We start from the raw sequence: 21,851 nt of genomic DNA on the forward strand, positions 1-21,851 counted from the left end.
TTTTGAGATGGGGTCTCATTCTGTGAGTGTAGTGGTGTGAACACAGCTCACTGCAGCCTCAGCCTCTGAGGCTCAAGCTGTCTTTCCACCTCAGTCCCCCGAGTAGCTGGGACTACAGGTGCACACCACTATGCCTGGCTAATATAACTTTTTATAGAGACAGGGTCTCCCTATGTTGCCCAGGCTGGTCTGGAACTCCTGGGCTCAGGTGATCCTCCTGCCTTGGCCTCCCAAAGTGTTGGGATTACAGGCGTGAGCCACCATGCCTGGCCTGGCTAATTTTAAAAATGTTTTTGTAGAGACAGTGTCTCCCTATGTTGCCTAGGCTGATTGTGAACTCCTGTGCTCAAGAGCTCCTCCTGTCTTGGCTTCCCAAAATGCTGTGATTATAGGTGTGAGCCACTGCATCTGGCCAAAAGCTGAAAACTTGCCCCTTGTTCTCTACTAGTGATCCCTGAGCTTTGCTGCATACTGGAATCACTTGGAGGTCCTTAAAAAAATACTGATGCTTGGTTCCCACTCCCAGAATCCTTGATCTAATTGGTATGGCATGGGCCTGGGCTTTGGGATTTTTGACGGCTCCCCAGATGATTCTAATGTGCGGTGATATCAGGGTATCACTGCTTTAGATTGACATGCTACTCAAAGCAGTGTGTGTGCCCCAAGCACTCACTGCACTCCAAGCACTCAAAGCACTGGTGTCCCCAAGTGATTCTCCTGCACAGTAAAGCTTGTGCACTGCTCTAAGCCAGTGATTCTCAAACTGAGTCCACATCAGTAACACCAGGAGGGCTTTGGCTTGTCAAAACACAGATGTCTGGGCCTACCCCCTGTGTTTCTGATTCAGTAGGTCTAGAATTTTTCAGGGTCCAAGAATTTGTCGGTCCAGCAAGTTCCCAGGTGCTGCTGATGCTGCTGGCTCAGGGACCACACTCAGAACTGTCGTCTATGACGATACTCTCTTCCTGCAAGTACTAGGTGAGAGCTTAGTGATGTCAATTAGCTGTGTGACTTTAGTCATGTCACTTAACCTCAGGCCTCAGGTTTTTCATTTATCAAGTAAAGAAGTTTGACTAGCTACTCTCTAGGATTGCTTTTCGTTTGCTATAGCAAATCACAATATATGTGTATTATCTAGCAAGCAGATATAAGCTCTAACTGATGTAAATTTCCAAGAGCAATTGCAGGCTTGTGACGACAAGGTGCTTCTTGATGCTGGGCCTTTCCTGGGGGCTGCACTTTGAGCCACCTGATTTAAGAGCTGAGCCTCAGTTAGTAAGGGATGACCCGGCTCTGAGGAACTGAGTTACCCGCTAAGTAAGTACACATGATGTATAACTCAGGCTGTCAGTGATTCCCCAAATGTGGCCCCTGTCCCACAGCATTAGCCTCACCTGGGCACTTGTTAGAAATGCAAACTCCAATTCTAGTTTGGGGGGATGGGACTCAGCACTCTTGTGCTGAGAACATTTCTTGGTCCGTAGCAGGCACCCACTAAGTGCTTGTAGGGTGGATGTATGAATGAGCGACACATTTAGCAAATTATCTCTTAGGTTGAGTCATTGCAGTTAGTTAAACCTATGTTTTTTTTTTGTTTTTTTTTTTGAGATGGGGTCTCACTATGTTGCCCAGGCCGGACTCACACTCCTGGGCTCAAATGATCCTCCTGCCTCAGTCTCCCGAGTAGCTGGGATTATAGGCACACCCCACCATGCCTGGCTAACTTTACCCATTTTAATACTGATTCTCATTAGCTTCCATTTCAGAGGCTGACATTTCCTGCTTTTATCCCCAAATTATTTTGGTGCCTATAGCATCCCATCTATGCACTGATTACAGGTTTCCAAACAATATATTTGAAATCAAAGCCCTGTTGGATAATTTACATGGATATCAGCTTATTTTTTTAAATTCACTTATATTTTCAAATGAGAATGACTTGTGCAGATATTTCTTGGGCACAATTTCTTACCCTTTTAAAAGAGAAAAATCAGACTTTAAGGTATTATCTCTCATAAGTGATGGCTTAAAATTGTTTACATACATGCAAACCTAGGGGCTGAGGACATAGTGGGGGTGTCTCTATTTATCTCAATGGAGCTGTGTTACCTGGCCAGATTCAGGGAGGTGTGGGGAAGTGGGAGACTGACGAAACCATCAGGCTGGGAGGCAGAGCTGGGCAGGGTGTGGATGTGAGGACCTGGGTCTCTGAGTTTCTGACTGGAAGGTCTAAAACATGGGTCAAATGAGATCAGGGCAAGCAGGCTCTGGTTAATATAACACGAATATTCTGGCCAACAGTGTAAATGCTGACCTCTTACCCAAAAAGATACCCCTTGTGACACAGAATGAAGCCACTACTCTAACATGACCCCTGCTGACAACCTGCTTCTCCTTTGACAAGATTCCAGGTAACACAATTGCACAACGTGATACTCAAAGGCTGTCCTATCTCCCACTACTTGGGTTCACATTCTCCTGTAACTCAAAGGCAGAGATAATTTTGCAAAAATTCCCAAGTGCTGACCCACAAACAATAATCATTCTAATTACTGGCAAAATTCACAAAGGTGCAGCCTATCTAGAGTTTTCTTTAGGCCCACCTCAAGTCCTTGGTGTATATTAAGCACTCAGAAAATGTTTATTGTTAGGTGTAATGAGGGGGGCAAGGATTTTGGTCATGATTCTTCTTAAAGTCACCCAAAAGAGTGGAGATAGTTAAAAAAATATTTCTAGTACTCTGTTGGGGCTGGAGGTGACAACACCTCTCATCATATATCATTGAGAAGTCCTAGAAATGTTTGCCTGGGGCTTTATGGGGACTAAACTGGGGGAGAATTAGCACGCCTTACCAGCTCCTGGTCATCTGAAGATGTCCTCTAGAGAAGGAAACTCCATGACAGAAACTTCTAGGGAGGCTGTGGTAAACTTCGGCCATGCTTTCTGGATGTGAACTCAATGATCATGATGCTCCATGCCTAGGACAAGCTCTAGGTAAGGTACATGTCATCTTGAATGCTGCCACCCATGACCTGCTCCTGGAATTCTGTTGCAGCTCATACATGCAGAGGTAAAGCAATTAAACCCAGGAAGGGAGGCAGCTGGGTCTAAGGGGAAAGGGCTTATGTGAAAGAGCTCCTCAGAATTTCCCAAAGCCTCCTGTGCCGCCCTAAAGGTCCTCCGGTCCTTGAAAAGGGTCCGTGGGCAGAAGACTGGCTTTGGAGTGAAACCAGTTGCCATCTGAGGAGCAGGGGCACATGTAAGTGGGACTCAGGTGCTAACTGGACAGCTGGCACTTATCTGGCCCAGACACACATTTTGTCTGGGATGCATAGAAGTTTTAAAAATTTTGAGACTTCAGATTTCAAAAACTGGGAGATTCACATACATATCTGGATTTCTGTTTTCTTTTTAAAAAGCCACTCAAACTTAGTAGTTGTGAGAGTGTGTGTGTGGGGTGGTAGGGTTGTAGATCAACTTTAGTGACACTAATGTTAATAAGTTCTGATGGATTTCTGTTTTCTGAATAATTAGAAAATTCCAGCAATACTCGACCCGTATTTAGCTGACTGAAGCTTAGTGGTCGTCCCCAAGTTTACCACATTCATTTGTGACCTGCTTTTCTCATCCACCTTACCTATGTGAATTCTGAAGACACTTGAGTTTGCAACCCCTGATGTAGCTAAAATGTATTGAACACCTTTTTTTTTTTTTTTTTTTTAAGATGGCATCTCACTCTGTCACCCAGGCTAGAGTGCAGTGGTGTGATCTTGGCTCACTGCAACCTCTGCCGCCCGGGTTCAAGTGATTGTCCTGCCTCGGCCTCCCGAGTAGCTGGGATTACAGGTGCCTGCCACTGCGCCTGGCTAATTTTGTATTTTTTTAGTAGAGATGTGGTTTCACCATCTTGGCTAGGCTGGTCTTAAACTCCTGACCTGGTGATCCACCTGCCTTGGCCTCCCAAAGTGCTAGGATTATAGGTGTGAGCCACTGCGCCCGGCCTGAACACCTTTTGGTTACAGAACTCTGATGCCATAGAATTAGGCTCCTGTAAGGACTACAGATGGCATTATTACCTGTTGGATAATGCTACCTATACACAGTGGACAGGATGCCTCCGGGTAGGGAAAGTTGGCCTCCTCACATTGGAGTAGATTTCCATTGTGTTGGCCACTGCTGATCTAGCCTCCTCACCCTACCACCCCTCACCCCACCCCCTGTTCCCAGCCATTTTTACCTAGAACGTCTTTGCTCTTATGAATGGGACACCTATGAAAAGTTACCAGTGAGGACTTCAGGCTTTGGAGTAATTGACACAGGCTTTGTATTTAGAATAAAGTGAGGAAAGAACACAGAGACAGTGCCATCTCACATGTTGGTGTTCATTTAATTTACTATGTATTTTAAAAAATAATGCCTTCCCTCCAACGAGCTCAGTTTGCAAATACAAACAGTAGGTGCACACTGAAAAATAATAATCTCTAAATCTTTTTACTTTCAAAGACTCAACTGTTATTTAAAAAAGTCTCCCTTTACTGGTATGCATAATTTCCTACAAAAACTGCACCTCACAATCTTCAATCAAATTAAAGTTGGATTATATCAAGTGGCTGTCCATTCAGTTTCTTTCTGGAAATGTTGAGTTATCCTCCTGGGAATATTCAGAGTTTCAGGGTTTTAGCACTTATGGCATTATAGATGTCCTCAGTCATAGGCACATACATTTTTGCTGTGTCGTCCAAGAAATACAAGGCATCTTTGATGATAGCGGGGTTAAAGCCCTCCTCCACCAGGGTCACTTTGCGGTGTTTAAAAGTTCCAGTGATCTCAATGGTGTCCTGAAAAACATCAAATAATCCACATTGTGGTTGCATTTTGCAATAGATTAGGATGCAGGGCAAGTGATAGGGGTGGGGCATGGGGATCCAGCAAATCATTAGCATCCCTGGCTCATGTGAGAGCTGGGAAGTGAAAATTAAAAAAAGTTTTCAATTTTTATTTATTTTTAAGTGGACAGATAACGTGTGTTTTTCTCACGTATAATATGATGTGCTGAAGTACATATACATCGTGGAATAGTTAAACCTAGCTAGTTAGCAAATGGATTACCTCACATAGATATCATTTTTGTGGTAGGGGCAAGTAACGTCCACTTTCTACATTTTCTAGTGAAGTGAAAGTTTTATATGATACCCATACATTCTGTTTGCAGGATCTCCGTTAGGGAGCCCTTTGTGAGGTATTTTTTATTCCCTTAAAGCTTTAGGATCACCTGTGGGGAGGGAGGACCTGCCAAGGATGAGATACCCGTGCAGAGATTTCTGAGCAGAGGGGTGGTGCCTATTGCTTGGTAAGGCTTCAGGTACCGCTAGGATATCGTGACTCATGGTGGGAGTAGAAGGAGGGATCATTTACAGACAACTCTGTTTTCTCTTAAAATATCTGAGGATATTTCATTTTCATGCCTCTTTACTATCTGGTTGCAAAGCAAATGTTGGTGCACTTTAACAGGAATATAATTCCAATTAATAATTCCATTATTAACAGGAATAATCCTATACACACAATATCTGGAATCTTAAGACCTCCTTTGTCAAGTCTTCAGCTACAGAATCACAGAGCTCAAAGTCTAAAAGTGAGAGTATTAAATCAACTAAAGGGTTAATGTTGGAGGAAGAAAAAAAAATCCCCCTAGCGGTGATAGTTAAGTCTTAGGCAATTCCAGCTGGCTAATGTCCAATTAAATTTCACACCATAGAAAGGTGTAGAACTTCTGTGGATTTCTGTATTCTTTAAAACTGGAAACAACAAACAGGATCAGAGCATTTGTATTTGCGATGTCTGTCAGGACTCACCAAACAGACTTTGTGAGTTATGTGCTAAGACTCTTGCTGAATGAACTGGCCTGTCATTGTAAGGAGAAAGGGTTTAGGATTGGATTTCTACTAGCTGTTTTCTGATATATATATTTTTAGACTGGGCCTTGCTCTGATGCCCAGGCTGGAGTACAGTGGTGCAATCATACCTCACTGCAGCCTTGATTTCCCAGGCTCAACTAATCCTCATCCTCCTGCCTCAGCCTCCCAGGTAGATGAGACTACAAGTGCGCGTCACCATGCCTGGCTAATTTTTTTTCTTTTTGGTGATGGAGTCTCACTCCATTGCTCAGGCTGGAGTGCAGTGGCGTGATCCCAGCTCACTGCAACCTCCTCCTCCTAGGTTCAAGCAATTCTCCTGCCTCAGCCTTCCGAGTAGCTGGGACTACAGGCATGCACCACCACGCCTAGCTAATTTTGTATATTTAGTAGAGACTGGGTTTCACCATGTTAGCCAGGCTGATCTCGAACCCCCGACCTCAGGTGATCCACCCGCCTCCGTCTCCCAAAGTGTTAGGATTATAGGTGTGAGCCACCACGTTCAGCCTTTTTAAAAAATTTTCATTTTTAGTAGACATGAAGTCTCACTATGTTGCCTAGGCTGGTCTCGAACTCCTGAGCTCAAGCAATCTTCCCACCTCAGCCTCCCCAAGTGCTGGGATTACAGGCATGATCCACCGCACCCAGCCTGGTATTACCACTTCCTTATTGGTCTATGACACTTTTCTGAGCTTCCTGGAAAGGGTGGTGAAAATTTGGCAAATGTAGTCACCCTGGGAGAAGGCGAGTTGTTCCCTAAGAGGTAGGAATCTCCAAGAGAGCAGATCATTGAACTTGATAATAAGAGATCTCACCTGAATTCTTAGAAACCGGGGCCTTGCATAAGTAGGTAGATAATCAGCAATGTGCTGAAAGAGTTTCTTTCCATCAAATTCATGGTTTTCTTTCATTTTGATGGAGGCCATGCCAATGCGACCCTCATGATCTAGAAATAAAGTGAGAAAAAATTAGATGTGTTATGGCTATTTATGATGCTTTATTAGTTCAAAGAACTGTGGGCTCAGACAACATTTATAGCATGGGTTTCATGTGGATAGCTGGAATTTTTATTACAAATACATGTCAAAGATACAAAGTGATTGTACTAATAGCAATAATAACGGTTGAATATTATATTCCAGGCCCTATACTAAGTGTGTTGTATTGATGATCTCAACCCTCACAACAACCTTCTGAAGAGATACAGCTGTTATTTCCATTTTACAGATGAAGAAACAGGCTTAAAGACATTAAGAGACTTATTCAAGGTCAGACAGCAAATACTAGGCAGGGTATGGAATTGAATTCAGGCAGCCTGGCTCCAGATCCTGTGCTTATAAGCATCATCCTTCTTTCTAGCAGCCTATACAAACACATCTGAGTAGGGAGTAGGTTGGACTGGTGGCTACAGGAAGTTACTTTTGACTCCAGTGAAAGTCCCTGCTCCACTGTCAGGCATGACTTACTGAGCTTGGGTTGTTCTTCAGGTTGCAACGTCAGGTTTGTTGCACTTCTGGGCACAAATACCACCTTGGAGACCTACTTATCTAGTCAAGGTTCTAATGGCTTTTCTTGCCTGCATTTTGGAGAGGATGTGAGACAGGAGGTGAAGGCACGCACAGGGAGGAGCTGTTTTGTGCCCTCCCGTTAAGGCCCATTAGTCCCAAGAGGATGTGCTCTCCACAGAGAGAACAGATCCTACATCAGGGAATTTAGCCCAGAGCAGTTTCCAACAATTACCACTGCCTTCTTGTGAGGACAGTGGTAATTAGGTATTAATGTATCTTCTACCTGATCCAGCAGACCCAGCGGGAGTCCAGATCCACTTCCCTAAACTACTCAGCTGTAATCCGAGAGGAGACAGGAGCCTCCCTTGGTTACCTGGGCCCCAGCTTTCGAAATCTCTCCTATGGTGATTGTGTGTTTACCTATAGCTCTAAAGAAGGCAAACAGCAAAAGGAAAAAAAGTCGCCCCATCATTTGGTTTGCTCCTTGTCTGAGGGAGAGAGGCAGTGGCACCAGATCCTCTTAGTTTAGGGTCCCTAGCACCTGTCTTTGAAATCTCAAGTGTCTCCAATAAGCTCCTTTTAGAATTAAGGCTCATGCAACAGAAATCCTCCGCATTCACCGTCTCCTTGCTTCTTGCTCTGGTAGTAGCAACGTTGGACCTGGGGCAAATGGGCCTGTTAGGTCTCAGGCCTCTGCCCCAACTCTCGGAGGGTGGTTTGGGACTAGTTCAGCTTCGGGAGCGATGGTTCCAGCCTATAGGAGCTCTGGGCTAATTGTAAAGGTCAATTCTGGCCAAGGGTTCTCTAGAGCTGCACTGTCTAATATGACACCCAGTGGTTATTTGTGGCTATTAAAACTAAAATCAATTATAATTAAATATTATGAAAAATTCAGTTCCTTAGTTGCACTAGCCACATTTCAAGTGTTCCATAGTGACATGGTGGCTATTGGCTATCATACTGGACAGTGCAGATATGGAACATGTCCATCATTGCAGAAAGTTCTACAGAGTAGTTGGGCAGTTCAGGTGTGACACCTAGAAAAAGTGAACTCCACTCCAGGCCCAAACCTAGAAATTCTCTCCTGGTCCAAACCCGAGATGTATGACTGCCTTGTGCAGAATCACCCATAGTGGAATGATGCCTTACTTCAGACAGTACTGCTGCGTTTCTAGTTTGGAATGGGACTGGCCTCTGTGGATGGGGGGCCAGACAGCAGCAGTTGTGGCACTGGGAATCACAGAATCTGAAAGTTGGGAGGGACTTTAGAATTTAATCTTTCACTGCTGCAAGAGTTCTCCCAGGATCCCAGGTGGACATCCAGCTTCTCTTTACATGCCCTAGTTGGTGGGGGCATTTCCTATCCTGGGAGACAAGCCCATTCTATTGATGGTTCCTTTGGTTACAGGGGAGTTCTCAGGCTAAAATTGGCTCCCTGGTCATTTTAATTCATTGGTTTTAGTTCTGATCACTGGAGCAGCACAGAACACACCTGCTCCTCATCCGATCTGACTGTCTGCCAACACTGTAAGACTGTCAACCTCCTTCCCTTCGTTCTGTTTCAGTGGCTCCCAGAACTCACTGATCATTAGATTCACCTGGGAATTAAAAAAGCCATGCAGATTCTGAGTCCCATACTCCAGAGCTTCTGGTCCATTAGATCCAGGCTTTAAAAAGTTTCCCAGATGGTTCTGATGATTGGCCAAATTTTTGGAACCACTGGGCTTTAATGCTTCTCAGACTTTAGTGTGTGTGTGTTTTTTAAATTGTGATAAACACATAACATAAAATTTATCATTCCAACTCATGTTAAAGTGTACAATTTGCAGGGCGTGGTGGCTCACACCTGTAATCCCAGCACTTTGGGAGGCCAAGGTTGGGGTGTGGATCACCTGAGGTTAGGAGTTCGAGACCAGGCTGACCAACATGGTGAAACCCCATCTTTACTAAAAATACAAAATTAGCCGGGCGTGGTCGTGCATGCCTGTAATCCCAGCTACTAAGGAGGCTGAGGCAGGAGAATTGCCGCTTGAACCTGGGAGGCAGAGGTTGTAGTGAGCCGAGATCGCACCATTGCACTCCAGCCTGGGCAACGAGAACAAAACTCTGTCTCAAAAAAAAAAAAAAAAAAAAAAAGTGTACAATTCAGTGGTATTTTACACACTTACAATGTTTTACTATCATTACCAGGATCTAGTTCTAGTGCATTTTCATCACCCCCTAAATCAGACTTTCAATGTTTTTAAGAATCTCTGGGGTGTTTGTGCCAGCACAGTTTCCTGGCCCCGCCCCAGAGATTTTGACTTGATAGTGGGGTGGGCCTGAGAAATTACACTTGTAACAGACTCCTGGGTGATGCTGACACTGCTGGTCTGGGGACCCACTTTGAGGAACACTAGGCTACATCCTTCTGTTTCATCTTCTAGATTCTCTTACCTCATACATACTCGTTTGTATGATTCTTCTTTTTAAAATCAAGCATTTAGACACATACACGACATTTGAGGAAGGGTCTGCAAGAGCCTAGAGTGGCACAATGGCTGACAACCACAACTTAGACCCTTGTGTTAACTCAGCATAAGGCCTGGGGAGTTCTCCAACGGGAGTATTCACACCCCCCTTCCATTCTGTCCCCTCTCACATCAAGATGTGGCCATATTTCCCCTCGTGTCATTGTCCTAGAGTTGGGGAGGAACAAGCAAGAGATATTCTTGAATATTCTTTTTGTTTTTTTGAGATAGAGCCTCACTCTGTCACCCAGGCTGGAGTGCAGTGGTGAGATCTTGGCTCACTGCAACCTCGTCTCCTGGGTTCAAGTGATTCTCCTGCCTCAGCCTCCCAAGTAGCTGGGATTACAGATGTGAACAACCACCCCTGGCTAATGTTTGTGTTTTTAGTAGAGACTAAGTTTTGCCATGTTGGCCAGGCTGGTCTCAAGCTCCTGACCTCAAGTGATCCATCTGCCTTGGCCTCCCAAAGTGCTGGGATTACAGGTGTGAGCCACCGTGTCCAGACTTAAATATTCTTTTTTTTTTTTTTTTTAGACAGAGTCTTGCTCTGTTGCCCAGGCTGGAGTGCAATGGCACGATCTCAGCTCATTGCAACCTCCGACTCCCTGATTCAAGCAATTCTCCTGCCTCAGCCTCCAGAGTAGCTGGGACTATAGGCACGTGCCACCACACCCAGCTAATTTTTGTATTTTTAGTAGAGATGGGGTTTCACCACGTTGGCCAGTATACTCTCGATCTCCTGACCTCATGATCTGCCCGCCTCGGCCTCCCAAAGTGCTGGGATTACAGGAGTGAGCCACCACGCCCGGCCTGGAATATTCTTTAAAAAATAACAAGCACAAGGCCACATAGAAGTGTCAGAGTTTGGGAAAAAGGGACTTTTGGATTTCTACTTTGAATATGGGTGGGAATCCCAAATATGAGTTGTGGGGGAATAATAATACCCCGAATGCCTTATATTTGGACAGTAATTTGGAGGCTGGAATCCTCTCTGACATCTATTATTAATGTAATTTATTTTCACAACAACCCTTATGTATATATTTGATAAATATATGCTTAGCGTTGATGTAATTAAAATGAGTTTGTTCTCTTGACAACCTTAACTGCACGGCTGGCATTATCCTTAATTTTAGTGATTTGCCTGCAGTCAAACAGCCAGCAGACGTTGAAGCCAGGACTCAAGGTCAGATACTGGCCCTCCTGACTCTGCTGGCAGAAGCGGATCTGCAGATGAAGCTGCAGTGACAACATTCTTGTGTGATGATTCTGAAACTTAGTGGGGTGAACTGGGCTTAGAAATCTTAAAAAGAAGAGGCTATACAAAATCCACTTTTCCCCAGCTTTTTCTTCTAGCAACTGCACTGGCTCTTCTTTGTGCCTCCTAGTTCAGAGGCCAGGACACCATTTCCCAGCTCTTAAGCATGACACGACTTTTCTTGAGGTGTACCAAATGTGGCGTGGAGCTCCCATATTTGAGACTTTGTGTGCCTGAGAGCCCAAGAATGGCTGGGAGCTGAACTGAAGAGAAGGCCATGTTCAGATGCACTGAGTTGGCTTTTATCATGGAACATAAGCCAGACATAAGCTCCTTACTCCCTGGCAGCTGAAAGAGCTGTTTGTTTAACTCTGGACGGCAGGAGAAAGCAATGACAAACTTCACCTTGAGGCTAAAATTATGTTCAGTTACTCTATGGGTTTAGGTACAGATCATATCTTGTATATACCTGGCACATGCACTCCATAAACATTTACTTCTTGGACAAAATCAACCAGTCCAACTATATCAGCAACTTCAGTGGTGGCCACATTTTCCCCTTTCCACCTGGAAGAAACGACAAAGTTAGCAGAGGTCACTGGTGGTTTCTGGCCCAGGTCGCAATGTCGGAGGGCTGGTGTTTCCTTTAGATTTCTGCATGGTCCTGATCTCATGTTCCTCACCTTGGCCCTCAAACTCCCCAACTTAGTCCTGGCCGGGATATCTTGCTTGAGGCATAAAAGGGAAAAGCATAGACCTAGATAACAAAATGTGGAATTTCAATGTTACCACATGAGACACAATACACAGAATAATGTTCTAATGTTAAAATACAGCCCTAGCTAAGAAAGGCAGTGGAAATTAGAAAGAAATCTCAACGATTTTCTGCTGTGTTTAGGTCTCTCAATTTCTCATTTACTAACTCAGTTGCTATTTAATTCAGTTTCTGAAGTTCTCTTTAATAGAACTTCATATTTTATTTCAGGGTCTCATGGCAACAAGAAAGGAAAAAAATCATACTTTAGTTACAGGGAGATTCTAATGTTAAGGCCCAACCAGGTGCTATTTTTCACTTAATAAAGAGTTAAATTTTGTTTTCATTAAAAATTCTTTTTTTTTTTTGAGGCAGAGTCTCATTCTGTCACTTAGGCTGGAGTGCAGTGGCGCAATCTCAGCTCACTGTAACCTCCGTCTCCCAGGTTCAAGTGATTCTCTTGCCTCAGCCTCCCGAATACCTGGGACTACAGGCGCGTGCCACCATGTCCAGCAATTTTTGTACTTTTAGTAGAGACAGGATTTCACCATGTTGGCCAGGCTGGTCTGGAACTCCTGACCTCAGGTGATCCACCCGCCTCGGCCTCCCAAACTGCTGGGATTACAGGCATGAGCCACCATACCTGGCCCATTAAAAATTCTTTAGCCCTCCCAGAAGTATCTTCTTAATAACATGAAGATGGCATAAAGTGATATGGATCTTAAGACACGGAATAGTAGAGATGGAAGGACCCTGAGAATCATCGTGACCCTCATCTCAAGGGCAAAAGGACTGAGGTCCAGAATGGTTATCTGTCTTTTTACCACTGCTGCTCAGTGGGAGAGGTGAGCCTGGTTCTCCTCATTCCACCTGCTGTCTTTCTACTGCAGTTAGACAACTTCCATCCCTTCCTCATTCATTCATGCAAAAAGTGACACCAAGCACCATGGTAGGTGCTGGGGGTGAACAGGCAGACACAGGGCCTGCCCTCAGGGAGTTTACACAGGAAGGAAGCTGTGTCATGAGGCTGGAGGACTGTGCTATGGTTGGAAGTTAATTCCACGATCTGTTACAAGGACTTCCAAACTTCCTTGTGCTGACCTGGGGGTTCTGTGGGAAACCATCTGGTTGGGGATGAAAGGGGTTGGAGGAAGGGGCTCCGAACCCCTCACCTCCTCTTCAACTAGATCAGCTCCACATTAATTTGCATCTGATTTTATCTAAACACCTCCTTGATTGGAAAGGTGAAAATCCTTGGCTGTCCTAAGAGTGACCAGTAATAATGCAGGAGAAACAAGAGGAGTTAAATGTACTTTTGTCTCCAGAAATCAGATACAGGTTTCCTGCCTTATTCTCATCTGGTGTTGCTCAGCAAAGTTAACTGTGCACTGCAGAGTGACACTTCATGCACTTCATTTCTCATTCTCTGGGAACACAGGAGTTTGACCTGATGTGCCAAAGATAGAGAAGGAAATGCACCATAACCAAAGTGGAATGCGATTCCACTAGGAGTAAGCCAAACTGTGTGTGTGTTTGTTTTTGGCTCAATGATTCAGAAAAACCAACCGGAATGTATCTCCAACTCTGTCGTGGAAATAGATGAAATTTTCATCGTCAACCATTAAGAGATCTCCACTGTTGAAATAGAGGTCTCCTTTCTTAAAGACGTCTCTCAGTTTTTTCTTCTCTGTCTGAGCCTTTGCTCCAGCATAGCCATTAAATGGTGTAAGTTGTGTGATTTTGCAAACCAAAAGTCCAACTTCACCTAAGACAGAAGAAAGTAAACTTACTTTATGTGCTAGAGGTCAAATTTACACATCAACCTTCTCTTAAAACTAATGCCATACAACCTGCTGGCAACAAGCTGGCTGTAGGAAGTATCATTTTCCATGCATGTACACCTGTGAATTATATGTACATCTATATTACAGACACACATACATACACCACACACACATATACTGTACATTATTGTATATGGCCTAATTATTTTATTTTGATTTTTATTTTTTTGAGATGGAATCTTGCCCTGTTGCCCAGGCTGGAGTACAGTGGTGCGGTCTCGGCTCACTGCAACCTCTGCCTCCCATGGTCAAGGGATTGTCCTGCCTCAGCCTCCCAAGCAGCTGGGGTTACAGGTGTGTGCCATCATGCCCAGCTAATTTTTGTATTTTCAGTAGGGACAGGATTTTGCCATGTTGGCCAGGCTGGTCTCAAACTCCTGATCTCAAATGTTCAGCCCTCCTCAACCTCCCAAAGTGTTGGGATTACAGGCGTGAGCCACCACACCTGGCCTGTAATTCTTTTGCTGCTAATCTTTTACTGAATAATGATTTATGCACACTTACACAAACTCGCAGTTGTTAAAGCTTAAAGGTAAAGGCCACCTAAAACTATAGTTTTGCAACCACAATTACATATCCCTTCCCAAAAAACACTACCTCATAAGCAAGAAGTTGTTAAGCTAGGTTTAAAACTAGAATTATGTTACATGCAGCGGTGAATTAGCACCTTTGGAATTCCTGTATATTGGAGGGTACTTACATAAACCCCCCTTTTCCCCACTCTGATAAATTTTACCATGTGGCAATAAAATGTTAGTCCTTAAAAGTCACTTGATCAAGATAAGAAGGGGCACAGGTTGATTGAACAAAAGTCCACTGTACCTTTGGGAACTCTGACGCAATATCCATTTTCATCACGGACAGGTTCATCTTTCTCCACATCATATTTAATCAGGTCATAAGTTATGATTTTCTAGCAAGATTAAAATAATTTTGAGTATAAATCTTTTACAATTTTTCCCTTTTTAATAGTGGCACAACACAAAGTATATCTTAGGTGTACAGGTTGATGAAATTTTGCATTTGCATATACCCTTAAAACTGCCACCCAGAGAGAGACAGAGAAAACTTTCATTTCACCTAGAAAGTTTCCTCCTGCCCTTTTCTGTGAAGTTAACTACTATTCTGACTTATATTGCTGTCAATTAATCTTAAATCTCAAATAAATGAAATAAATGTATGCTTCTGTGTCTGCTTCTTTCACTCAATATGTCTATAATATCCATCCATCCATGCTGGTGTTTTTTATTGCCATGCAATTTTCCCTTGTATAAATATACCATGATTTATTTATCTATTTTCCTGTTAATGGGTATTTGGATTATTTCTAGTTTTGGCCTATTATAAATAAAGCTGTTATGAACATTCTTGTGTCTTTTGGTGGATGTATCACAAATGGGTTTTTAAAATCTTGTATAATCTTATATTAATATGACACTATTAGATTTTTCACATTTCTATGGAAATGTTATCTAATATATTTTAGAATCAAAGGCATAATTATTTCATGCCCATGACTATAAAATTATTAAAACTCTATCATATTTAACATATAATTCAAAGCATAAGAATTTAATTTTTCAGCAATTCAGTAAAAGCAATAATAAATATATTATTTTCCTTGTTGGAAGAAAAATGCAAACATGACAGTATTTGGATATAATTATTAGCCATGATTACTGTGTCTATTTCAAATTTATATTCAAGTCTGTGATGAAGCAAACAATCATATGCTTTAGTGTTAGCAGACAGCTAATACTTGTTAAAAAAACAAGTGGTATTTGTGGTCAACAAATGTAGATCTTATTTGCAGGAATGTGAAAAATTTATAGGTGGTAATAAATGTTCTTTTCTACATCAATTGCATGGGATCATCCGGTTTTTAAAGTTTTTTTTTTTTAATGTTTTGCTTAAAGTAGAAAAACGGACAATAAAATATGGCAATCAATGGATGAGAAAGTAAAGAATGGGTAATATACAGCGTTAGCTGACCCTCAGCAGCAGTTCCAGTGGGGTGTAGATCGATTCTCAGTCTGCAGCAGCACTGCTCAGGAATCTGCTGTGATGATGGAAATATTCTCTGTCTGCATTGCTCAATATGGTAGTTACTAGCCACACGTGGCTATTCAGCACTGGAAATGTGGCTAGTGTGACTGAAGAAATGGATTTAAACTTTTATTAATATAATTTAAATTTAAGTAGCCACATGTAGCTAGTGGCTACTGTTTGGACAGCGCAGGTCTAGAGGACTGTGGAGGGACCTGTGTAGCGTAGGTGGAGCTGTCATTGTCAGAGAGGGTCCTTGAACTTGGGAACACCTTGAGATTCGGCCAGAATATAAGAAATGGAGTGGTTATCATCATTACGGCTAACAATTATTCAAGGCTATTAAATGACAGGCATTGGGCTATAGCCTCTAAGGGCCTTTTCATAAGTTAGTTAATCCCTTTTTTTTTTTTTTTTTTTTTTTTTTGAGACAGAGTCTCGCTCTGTTGCCCAGGCTGGAGTGCAGTGGCGCGATCTCGACTCACTGCAAGCTCCGCCTCCTGGGTTCACGCCATTCTCCTGCCTCAGCCTCCCGAGTAGCTGGGATTACAGGCTCCTGCCACCATGCCCGGCTAATTTTTTGTATTTTTAGTAGAGACGGGGTTTCACCGTGTCAGCCAGGATGGTCTCGATCTCCTGATCTCATGATCCACCCGCCTCAGCCTCCCAAAGTGCTGGGATTACAGGCACGAGCCGCCGCGCCTGGCTATTTAATCCTTTCAACAATCCTTTTCCCTTATCGAGTGTGGGCTAGGCACTGGGTTCAATATTTTCTCTTGTTATCTCTGTCTTACAGATGATGAAATTGAGGCCTGAGGAACATATGTGACCTGCCCAAGGTCACTCAGCTAGCATATGGTGGCACTGAGATTTGCTCTCCACAGCCAGGGCTCTTATGCACATGAACTACTGTCCTCTGTATTCTGCTGGTCTGTCCCTGGGGACACAGGTTGCCTGGGAGTTCCGGTGCGGCTGTTTCATGGCCAGAAAGGATGAGCTCCCCAGAGGCACAGTGATCGCAGTGACTTCTCAAGCCAAAGGAGGCTCAGCATTTGCTGAACATTTCTGGATATTTGCAGAATAGTTGGTTATCTGGAAGACTGACTGCTTGAGTACAAAAAAGACAACAGAGACCCAGGAGCAATAAAATGACTGACAGGGAAAAGAGACAGCTATGTGAGCTGGCTTACAAATAAGAAATATCTTTCTGGTGGAATTATTAGGTGGACACAAATGTTCACCAGATCCCGGCACTGAGATGCCTGGGCTCCACCTCAGGACAACTGAATCCAAAGCCTAGCGGGTGGGGCCTTGCATCTGTGCATATAAAAAAAACTCCCCAGGTGATGGTGCTGCACAACACAATTAAAGGGAAATACTATGTTTCACGTGTACGATAAGCTTATGGAACTTGTAACCTTCAGGTGTTTAATCACGTACAAGTATAAATGGCATCAGGAAGACTTCACCTAAGTTGCAGACGGCAAGGGCACAATGGATTGTTCTTAATAGAAGTTGAGATGTTTTTAATTGCAGGATCTGATTTTTTGAAGTCATCATCACAGAGAATGAGCAAAACTTCCCTTGGTGATAGGAATGGGCCATGGCTCTGATGCTGCCTGATTTCTGATAACATCATCATGACTTGGCTTTTAAGAAGTCTCTGTATTCTGAAAATTGGCTACATATGCTCCCATTTTTCAATGTACTTACTTTCTGTAGGTAGTTGACTCTTCCAACAGCACCAACTTTTCTCGCATAATTCATAAATCCAATATTGCCTTCAGTGGCAGCATAGAACTCATAGATGCATATGTCCCCAAATCTCTTGACAAATTGTCTCCACACATCTTCTCGTAAGCCATTTCCCAGTGCCAGTCTCACTTTGTGATCACGGTCATTTGGTTTCTGTGGTAGGGGGAGAAGAAGGAGACCAAACTGAAACATCTCTGGAGTCTATGCTTACATATTAATAATTGCCTTTATTTTGTATGTATTTAATTTATACTGACATTGCCTTTATTACATATTTATGTTGGTTATAAATGCCCCTTAGTGTCTGCCTTCTTCCTGCCACCCACACACGTTATTCCCTATTCCTCTAGCACAAGCAGTATGGTCTGACAGCTGGAACTACGATTTAACAACCAAAACATGTGAATTCTCCCATTTTGGTTTCTAAGGAGCCAGATGAGACAATCCGACAGAACCAGGTGATGCCAACATTTAATCCATATCCAATCTAAAGTTAGAATAATGTGTATAATGTGTTCATAGTTTTCTTGATGGGGCTGGTGAACATTGGTGAATTTCCAGAAAGGAAAAGCCACGTGAGAAAGATCTGTCAGAGATGGGCACAATCTACTACCAGTGGGACCCTGACCAGTGTCTAGGATTTTTACGACAATAAAGAAGAAAACAGGAAACACAGTCCAGTGAGAGACAGAAAGAGAGAGAGAGAGAGAGCCATTTTCCACAAAGCCATCGAAGAGCAACAGTTGGAGCCTGTGGGAACTGGAGGGAAGAGTCTTGACCATGCCCTGCCCCGTTTAACAGGTAGATCCCAGTGTGCATAAGATCAGACAGAGCTGAAGTGAGACAACAAAACTGTCCCAGTGGGATGGGGAGGGGAAGAGGAGGAGGAGGTCACCTCCCAGTTGCCTCAGGTGGCCTGGGAAGAATATGATTTGCTGTAAGCAAAGATCACAAAGGAAAGTCTGTTTTGGGTGTAAGGACTGAAAGGAGTCTCTCTGGTGTTGGCAGGAGAAGTGGGGCTATGACCAGGCTGCTTTCCATTCAACCATAGTCATTTAGGAGACCCCACAAATATGTCCATGCCAATGATGGTTTTATTTATTTTATTATTTTTAATTGTTAACAAAGACTAGTCAAGTACAGTAGTGAGAAGAGGGAAAAGAGTAGAACAAGAAGTTTGATCTATAACTGTGAACAATCAACTGAGGTAACTCACTACCTTCAGACCAGCCCGGCGATGGTTTTAGTGATATCTTATGTTAATAATGTAATTTATGTCCTCCAGGAAATCACAGGTTGGTGGAAGAGACAAAATAAATAGGTATAATTTTACCTTGTAAATTATTTTACTCTATGACCTTTATTCTATCAGGATACAGAATGAAACGGGGTAAAAGTGCTAGGTCATTAGGACTGTCCTCTCACATCAACTGTTAATTTCTTTGATAAAACAGCAATTGGTTAGAGCCTTTTCTACATTATTTCTTACACTGTGAAATCACTGTGAAGTGGTTTTGGAATAAGAATTACTGTTTGAAAAGCACTATAAGGGTACGGGACTTTGGCTTGGCAATTAAAAACCACCCCAAGGCAAACTCTGAATTGGTTTCCATGCAGGAAGAGCTAAGGCGCCAGGGAAGCAGAAAATATACATTTAATCTTTAAGTAGCTTGGCCAGAACATATGCGGCTCTTTGAGGAGTCCTAACCAGAGAGGTGGACTGATGCTGGTCACTGGTGAAAATGGGCCCCTTGAGCAGTCATTCTGAGGAGGAAATGTGTCAAGAGATACCAGCCCCTCCCCCACCCCACCGCCAGTGGCTCTTACCCAGGATGTCTGGGGGAAGTGCTTGAGAAGCCTTTTGAACCTGCATGAGACCTAGACATTCAGACTGAGTAGGAATCTATTCTCTCTCTTTTTTTTTTGAGACAGGGTCTTGCTCCGTTGCCTAGGCTGGTGTGATTATGGTTTACTGCAGCCTTAACTCCCAGGCTCAAGCGATCCTCCTGCCTCAGCCTCACGAGTGGCTGGGACTACAGGTGCGTGCTACCATGCCTGGCTAATTTATTTATTAATTTTGTAGAGATGAAGTTCTCACTATGTTGCCCAGGCTCATTTTGAACTCCTGGCCTCAAGCTATCCTCCTGCCTCGGCCCCCCAAAGTGCTGGAATTACAGGCATGAGCCACTGTGCCCAGCCAGAATCTATTCTCTTCTGGTCTCTAGGTCACTGACTCTACTCCACTTTATAATTACCAAGCTCCTGTTAAGTCGGGAGATCACGTCTGGTTTGCCAGGGCAAGCCCTGGCTATTCGTGTCCTGGAATGCTGGTTATCTTTCATTACCTTCACTCTCAAGTGGCCCTGTTTGGATAATGAATTGTAGGGTCACCCTGCCCACAAGGCACTATCCTCTGACGTAAGGACTGTCAGTATTCAGAGACCACCCCCTCTCACTGCCGCCCCAAGGATAAAACATCACACATATTTGAAGACTTGCTTTTGCTTAAAGAAAATCACCTGAGCTGGGTGCTCACCTGCTCCCAGGCTTGCATGAGAAGTTCCAAAGCAGCATTCCCACATGTAGACCCAAGGTCTTACTTATCCCACATGCAGCCCACCAGCAGCCCTTCTCCTACCCACTTCGTTTATTTCCTTGTCTATTGGATGGTGATTATCTATCTCCCTCATTAAATGGTAAACTCCTTTGAGGCCAAATGTACATGTATCTCTATGTCATCTCCAGTGCCTGGACCTGTGCTTTGCATAGAGCATAATCCTGGCAGTAAAATAGATAATCTCTACCAGGAAACCTCACTCCCTGTTCAATAACTAGTGGCCGAGTCAGGGCAGGGCTTAGGGTACAGGAGGCCACAGGCACCCTGGGTGTGTGGGAAGCTGACCAGCCTCACAGGTGCAGCTGTCACCTGCCAGTGGCAGGTAGCTGAGCTCATCATCACAACACCATGGGCTCAGTTTTCATCATCCAGCTGAAGAATCTTATTACATCAGCAAAAGGGATTAAAGCCGGAAATGTTTGTGGGCACAAATGGGAGATCCTGGAGGCTTCTAAGTTGTCTGGTTCTCACCTAAGCTTTTGCTCACCGGTGGCTGAAAGAGTATGACTCAAGTTTTCCTTTCCCATAGGGGGAACAGTGTTTCTCCATCGCCAAAGCTACTCCTCAGAGGAACTGATTTCTAGATCAAGGGTCACCAGCTTATTTTTTTTAAACAAGAAAAAAACCTTCTTCTTCACATTAGAGCTAAGGTGACACATGCAAACACACCTGGGGGACTGATGAAGAGCAAGAGGTCAAGATGTCCAGAGAGGAATGAAGGGTGCCAGGTAATTAAAACAGGCAGAAAGCTTCTATTGAGGGCTTTTCTGTGGGTCAGGCAGTTGACCCGTTTCTAAAGAACCCTATGAAAGGTGATAGCTAATAAAAGTATTTGTCTCATATTACAATTGAGGAAATGGAGGCTCAGGAAGCTTAAAATTATTTTCCCAGGATCACAAAGGTAGCAAAACGGTTGCTCCAAGATTCAAATCTGAATCAATGTGACTTCAGAGAGCTCTTTTCCTTATTTTTTTTAAAGCCCTGCACTTGAGAGGGTGTCCACTGTGCTGCCCCTCCTTACTCATGCCCACCAATAATCTCACCGCCCCCAAAAAAAAGCAAAAAGGAAAAAAAGCAACAAAGAGAGAGTGCCACACACATAGTGTAAGATAAGAATCAAATAGTCCTGAAAGACCTTTAAGTGAACAACACTGTATTCATGCCATCTCCCTGTTCCCACCCTTTACCCCCAGTTTACCACCCAGAGGCAGACAGTTAACTCTTGTAGCTGCTTCTTGCTATCTGCATATTTCTAAATTAAATGCTTATATTTCCTTCTCTTGTTTCATCAATTTCAGATTTCCTATTGTGGGAGATGAAGATTCAGTTCTTTCCTATTCTCTCTCCCATTTTTCCAGTATCACAATTTTTGGTTAAATCAATGTTTAGTGCTCACATTATTCTGCCCATAATACAACACTGAGGAGCCAAGTAATACGCTATGAACAAATTTTTATTTTTCCTGGAATTAATTGTCATTTGCTTCATTTCCTTAGTTTCTATTGGTAAGTTTCCCCTTATCCTCCAACAGCCTCTAAAATTTTCCTCATGGTGAAATCTATCTGCTCATGGAATTTCCTATTTTCCATTATGCTTGTCTCCTCTGCTCCAATCTGGACTAGTTATTTTCTAAGCCTGGGGGGT

General features: G+C 43.4%; 1 protein-coding gene across 2 annotated transcripts in view; it reads right to left on the minus strand.

Moving 5' to 3' along the window:
* Positions 1 to 4,368: 4,368 nt before the first annotated feature.
* SLC27A2 (solute carrier family 27 member 2) overlaps positions 4,369 to 21,851 on the minus strand; it is a 50,726-nt gene continuing 33,243 nt past the window's right edge. For both annotated transcript variants that reach the window (XM_055279080.2, XM_055279081.2), the window contains 6 exons: positions 17,549 to 17,743; positions 14,612 to 14,702; positions 13,512 to 13,710; positions 11,661 to 11,758; positions 6,731 to 6,861; positions 4,369 to 4,838 (listed from right to left, as the gene is read on the minus strand). In XM_055279080.2, the coding sequence (XP_055135055.1) occupies positions 4,662 to 4,838; positions 6,731 to 6,861; positions 11,661 to 11,758; positions 13,512 to 13,710; positions 14,612 to 14,702; positions 17,549 to 17,743 (891 nt within the window). In that variant the 3' untranslated portion in view covers positions 4,369 to 4,661. The remainder of the gene's footprint in view (positions 4,839 to 6,730; positions 6,862 to 11,660; positions 11,759 to 13,511; positions 13,711 to 14,611; positions 14,703 to 17,548; positions 17,744 to 21,851) is intronic.

Source organism: Symphalangus syndactylus, chromosome 5 (genome assembly GCF_028878055.3).
Source record: "Symphalangus syndactylus isolate Jambi chromosome 5, NHGRI_mSymSyn1-v2.1_pri, whole genome shotgun sequence".
In the NCBI taxonomy this organism is placed as follows: domain Eukaryota; kingdom Metazoa; phylum Chordata; class Mammalia; order Primates; family Hylobatidae; genus Symphalangus; species Symphalangus syndactylus.